Here is a 6,184-nt window from a genome sequence, read left to right on the forward strand (position 1 = left end):
TCCTGTAGCTCAGCTATTCATAATCTTGTTCCTAAATTCATTCTTAGATTTCTTCCCTAAAGGAACAAATAGGTGGAAAATAGGGTCTGTGAGAAAGCAAACATTCTCTGTCTTAAGCATAAATTGTAATGAGCAAACATGGCCAAAAAAGCCTCTTGTGTAAATAGCTATGAAACTGTGTTGCTTTGGTTTTTTATGTATTGAGACTTTAAACTTCTAAGGACTCTGCCTGTCCAGAGTGACGACAGCCAGTATAGAGAAGGCAAATGCTGTACTCTCTCATGAAGACTTCACTTCTGCTCTTTCAGGTTTTTCTTAATGAAAGTGAATTTGAATTTTAGACTGAAAGTAAGTCATGTTTTGTTTATGGAAGAATATTAGAAATGAATGTGAAGTATTTCTTCTGCTATATAGCATAAGGGCCAAATCCTGCTTGCTCACAGCAAATCTACCCATGTGAGTAAAGCAAGCACACTTTGCTCTGTAATTTGAACATTTTTCCCAATGTGGAACCACACACACACACACACACATTTGGAAGGTTTTAGATCTCAGGAGTTTAGTGGGGTGTGATTTTTTCGAAATCAACAGTAAAAGTAGTTTACCTTTAAGGTCAGCAACATTGATAAGAACTTCTTTTGATCTCCAATCAACATAGCATTGCTAACAATGGGCAGTTCCTTTTTGACCTCATCTTCAATTGGGATCGGAGGCACATTTTCACCTCCAGCTGTAATAATTAACTCTAGGCATAAAAAGAAACTTATTAGTTGAATTCAAATAATTTCCTCACAGCTATCTAAGGGGTGGGCCGAACCATTTATCACATTCCTGCTAATAGAAGATACCAGGAATACCAATAGCTTTCAAAGAGAACAAAACTTGTTTAGATGTGAAAATTAACCTTCCTGAAAGACAGATATATCCTTTGCAATATCCCTAGAGGGCGCTCTCTCTCTCTCTCTCTAATAAACACAAACACACACCATTGTGCATACAAAGCAAAACCCTTTATATCAGACTGCAGATAACCTAAACTCTTGGTTAACTGAAGATTAATTATGACTCTCGAGGTGTTACTGATAACCTGGGATTTTCAGCAGTTAGGCTCCCTTCAGTGCTATCTGGCATTCATTCTCTTTGTGCTCTAGTGTTGCTAAGCTGCGAAAAGCCCTTTCACAGCAGGCACCATAATAAAAAGCAATCTTAAAACCACCAAGAGGGGGCAGGCCAGCACAAGCAAGCACATGGAGAGGGATCTTTAGAAGAAGCAGACTGGCACAGAACAGCCAGGGAGTAACTGAGGCAGTCCAGAGTAGGGCTGGATGAATAATGGATTTCTTGGTTTGCTACCAATTAAATAAATAATAATTAATAATTGTTTAGGGTCAAATGAACAACTAAATTTTTTGAAATTTTCAGCGAATCAAGACAAGATGTTATTCCATTCTGAACATTTCGTTTCTTTCAAAATCAGAATGATTTGTTTTGTTTTTGACCATTTTAAAATGTTTTTGATTAGTTTTATTTAAAAAAACAAAGGACATTTTAAAGTAAACAGTCATTTCACATTTTAAAAAATGATTTAAAAAAAGTCTGTGACATGGCCAGAAAGGGTTAAGTAGCTTGCAGGCTAAATGACCCAGGGTCAACCTTTAGAGACAGGTTAGATAGGCTAGAACTTTGAAATGCAAACCTGTATTGTTAGAAAATTAGAGGTGATACTAATTGTATGTGTTTACTTATATCTTGTTAGATGTTAGCCATGTAAACAGACAGTTCCTGTCTATCACTATAGCTATTGATTCAGAGATCAAAGGGAATATTAACATTTAGACGAATCTTGGGTGAAATAATGTCATTGTCTATATGTCCCTTTAAAGTTTGTGGTAAAATGTATATGAACTGTTTAATGGATAAATTACCTTATGTTAATCCATGTAGTTGATTACGTGATGTTTGGGAAACAGAAGGTTACATTAAAAGCCTATTGTTCACCCAGGATTGTATGGTCAAGAAGCTGCTAGAAAACTGTTTAAAAGACTCTTGGGAACTGATCCTTTCATCTCAGATCTGCTTGATGCTTTATGCGGGGGAAGCTTGAGTCGTAAGACTTAGATCTCCAGTCCTTCTGAATCACCCGAAATATGAACATTGGACTAAACCTATGGACTAATTCTGAAAGAACTCTTTGCAACTACAAAGCTCAGCATCTCTACTATGAAGCTGATCTCAGAACTGTGCTCATGTCTATACTGAGCTTTTAACCAATACTCTCTCTCTTTTCTTTTTTAATAACTTTTAGTTTAGTTAATAAGAATTGGCTGTAAGCCTGTATTTGGATAAGATCTGAAATATTCCTTAACCTGGGAGGTAATGTGTCCGATCTCACTTTCCTATATGATGAATAAGATTTTTAGTAATCTTCATCATATTTGACTTGGGTGTTGGGTGGAGGTCTAAGGCTGGGTTACTTTAAGGTAACTGTGTTTTGGCTTCTGGGTAACCAGTAAGATATTATAGAAGCTGTTTGAGGCTAACTTGGTGGATCTAAGTACTGGAATGACCACCAGCTTTGGGGATTGTCTGCTCCATTCTTTACATTTAATTAAGTTGTCTCAGGGTGGGTCCCCTGGGACCCCGGTCATAGAGTTCATAAAATGTTTTGATTTTTTCAGAATTTGGGGATGGGGAAGGTTGACCAAAACAATTTGCCAAATTTGACAAAATTCACAGAATGTTTGTGTTGCAAATCTGTATTCTTCATAGAAAACAAAGTTTTGACTGAAAAATTGCACCCAACTCTAGTCCAGAGGACCAGGAGGGTGGTGCCTACCTTCAGAGTATGTCTAAAAATAACTTTAAAAATACTAAACAAGTGCATCATTCTTGTGCTATTTTGCTGATTCCTCTTGATAAGGAAGGAGTGTGCATTTTTATTTGAATGTCTGTCAATTAAAGTAAAATTCTTTGACTATTACAATTCTTAATACATTGCACCATCCCGTAAGCAAACTACGAGTGCTCCACTGCATTAAATTTGTGTCCTTTGCCTGTGCCTAAAATAAAATATGTCCTTTTAAATATATAAAACATTTTAAGAAATAATGTACTCTGTACAGAACAGTGCAGACAAATGGACTTACGTGTACTATTGTAACTGAAAGTCATACATTAAGGGACCTGATCCTGGAAACACTTATATGGAAGTACTCAACTTTGCTTACGTACTTCCATTGAAGTCAATGGTACTATTGCTGCACATGAAGGTAAGCAACTGTAAGTATTTGCTGAATCAGTTTCTTAGTTGACAGTAACATATTCAGTATTAACTAAGAGGCTTCTTGTCTGTATTTTAATTTGGTTCTTTGCCAAAATCTGTGGTCTTGAATACAACAAGATGATAGAAACTTGACTGTTTCAGTGGAATTATGTTTTTCTAGATTATCAGAATTTGCATATTGAGTAGATATTAAGTCTGGCAAACAGATTAGTCTAAGAAGGAAATGAGAAGGAAAGAAAAGGTTATGGAAAACTGACGTGTCTTGTTTCTTACAAGAAACACTAGATTGTCTGACTTGTGTGCTGTGTTATGGTAAAACTACCATTTGGCAGTGAGTTGTGAGCTAGGGAGAAAGTAGAATAGGGAGGAGAAGAGGTGACCTCTGAGGTTCAGTGTTTACTTTTAAACCAGCTTATTGCTCCTTACACACCCCCTCTGAGATATCCGGTACGTCATGGATCTGCATTTCTTTCAAAATCCCTAACCGCGATAATCTGTTGTCTCAGTGTTTTAATACTCTGTGATACAAAAATAGTTATCTTTAGCAAGTTTTTTAAAAACTTGAATGGGGGAAAGCTTAACAAAGGTAGCACAATTCAATAGCTTAGTACCTGATCCCATTTGTTACTGAGCTTTATTCAATTCAGTGGCACTTGAGGGAACTCAGGGGAAATTGTTACTCACAGGTTTGGGTCCTAACGTCACTAGTGTTCAGGCTCAGCTTTGGAGGCTATAGGGTCTATTATATACTTTCCCTGCCCCATGTGTGTTTTATATACAATAGCCATCGGCTAAATCCACATAAACTGGCACAGTCAATACTGCACAATTATTTTCCTGGATAATATGATGTGTGTACAGAATTATTTTATGAAGTACAATTTATATTTCTAGGATGAGAGATTACACTATGCTTTATCATATCTTAAATGTATGGCTACCCCTCCACAAATCAGATGTTGATCTAAACCTTAGAGATTTCCTCCTCCTCAACTTTTCACTCAACTTTTCCAAACCCACCAGAGCCCCTGTAATTTTATAACTGCTTCTGCCCCACCTGCAATGAGGTTCCATTAAGGGGGTTCTCTTATCTATCTGTCTCTGACATTTGACTATTCAAATCTTAAGAGCTACTCTGGGTCAGAGATATCACAAAACAGCATAATTTGTCCCTCTCATCCTTGTTGCATTGAAAGTCCTGCCAGAACTCATGAGAACTGAAGACACCAGCCAGACCTGCTGAGATGGATTTCAGCAAATGGAGGAGATCTGTTTAAGACTCAAGGAGAGATGATGGGGGGAGGGGGGATTTATCTGACCTTCCAACATATTTTAAATGGTTTAGACTTGGGTTTGAAGTTTGCATGGAAATTCAAGCAGTATTTCTTTTATCCAAACTGGCTCACTTAGCCTTAATTTATCTTTAATTTACAGTGTTTATTTATTTTTTAAATGGCACTCCCATCACTGAAGGTATAAGTGCAATGCAAACATTAAGATAATCGAACTGGGCCACTTTGTTAAAGAATAACAATGGGGGGAAAGGAAAAGTAACCAGAAAAGGAAAAGGCAGAGAATTAAGGGAAGCCAAAATGATCACATTCAGTGCAGGCTAATTATAGCATCTAATAAAGGCCCCCAGGACTGACTGCACATGGTAATGTTATCCTGTTACAAATTCACCAGCAAGTGCAGCTACTTCCCTCCTGATTCATCTTGTCTTCTGGGGTTACAGTTACTCATTATACAAGATAGTTTAGGAAGCATCTGAACTGTGACAAAATATCTCCCTTCTGAGTATGTATCTTGGAAGAGAGCGTCCAGGCAAACAAATTACCAAAACCTTCCCATGGCAACATTTCAAGCAAAATACTGTCACCAGACCCAACTATTCCTCTTTGTTTTAACTTATCCTTCTACCCTCAAAAATTAGGAGGGTATTGTTCAAATGGTCTGGAAACGCGGAGCTTACAGCCATCTCAGATGTCCAGCTCCCACATGGCAGTAAGGGTACAATGAGTTTTCCTATTTCATTAGGTACCCTCTTCTAGCATGTAGCCCCATGACTCATAACTTAATACAAAACATAGTGATTGTCTAACATTATTGTCTGAATATTTTGATCAGTAAGTAAGGCAAAGGACTTAGCAAGATTCAAATCGGGATTGAACATTTACATGAATAACAAAATATCCAGAATTATTGTTAATGCTAACAAAATGAATATTGGAAGGGAAATGAAATCTCATGTTGCAATGCTTAAGCCAATCTCGAAGGATGAGACCTTCCTGGGAGCAGATTCTCTCACATCTACTTATTGTGAGGTTTCCTCTGAAGCACTTGGCGCTGGAGTTGGAGACACTCAACCAGGTGGACCACAAGCCTGATCCAATAAGACATTCCTATGTGCTTATCTGTTGTATGACAGAACAACACTGAATAGTTACTTTAAAATGTTGGGAGGAGACTGCTTTTTACCTTTAATTCTTCCAGTAACATAGAGGAAGCCGTCCTTGTCTAGTCTTCCTATGTCTCCAGAATGCAACCACCCATCATCATCAATGGCTTCTTTTGTTTTATCCTCCATATTTAAATAACCCATGAAAACAGTTCTTCCCCAGAAACAAATTTCTCCATTGCCATCTGCATCCTCATTCACCAGTTTCACTTTGCAGCCAGGCACTGCTTTGCCACAGCTACAAGGGAACAAGAAGGAAAAGATTCATACGGAATGCTAGAAAAGCCAGATAAAATATAGAGCGAACCTTTACAATATCTCATCTCTAAGACCTTGAGAAGGTATAAACAAACACATTCCCATCATTGTTAGAAAGTTACGGGCCAGAATCTCAGCTGATGTAAAGCAGCAGTGTAAGTGGAGTTCTGCACATTTATACCAGC

The 6,184-nt window shown here is 37.6% G+C and overlaps 1 protein-coding gene across 1 annotated transcript; it reads right to left on the reverse strand.

Annotated features, from left to right (window-relative positions):
- Positions 1 to 605: 605 nt before the first annotated feature.
- On the reverse strand, positions 606 to 5,979 carry LOC113408438 (long-chain-fatty-acid--CoA ligase ACSBG1-like; the record flags this gene model as incomplete). Its single annotated transcript, XM_026661678.1, has 2 exons — positions 606 to 745; positions 5,762 to 5,979. Coding segments are annotated over 2 exons (358 nt in total), but the record flags the coding sequence as incomplete, so codon positions are not given.
- Positions 5,980 to 6,184: the final 205 nt, after the last annotated feature.

This window comes from Terrapene carolina, unplaced genomic scaffold (genome assembly GCF_002925995.2).
Source record: "Terrapene carolina triunguis isolate 2854851 unplaced genomic scaffold, T_m_triunguis-2.0 Scaffold14450, whole genome shotgun sequence".
Taxonomy (NCBI): Eukaryota; Metazoa; Chordata; order Testudines; family Emydidae; genus Terrapene; species Terrapene triunguis.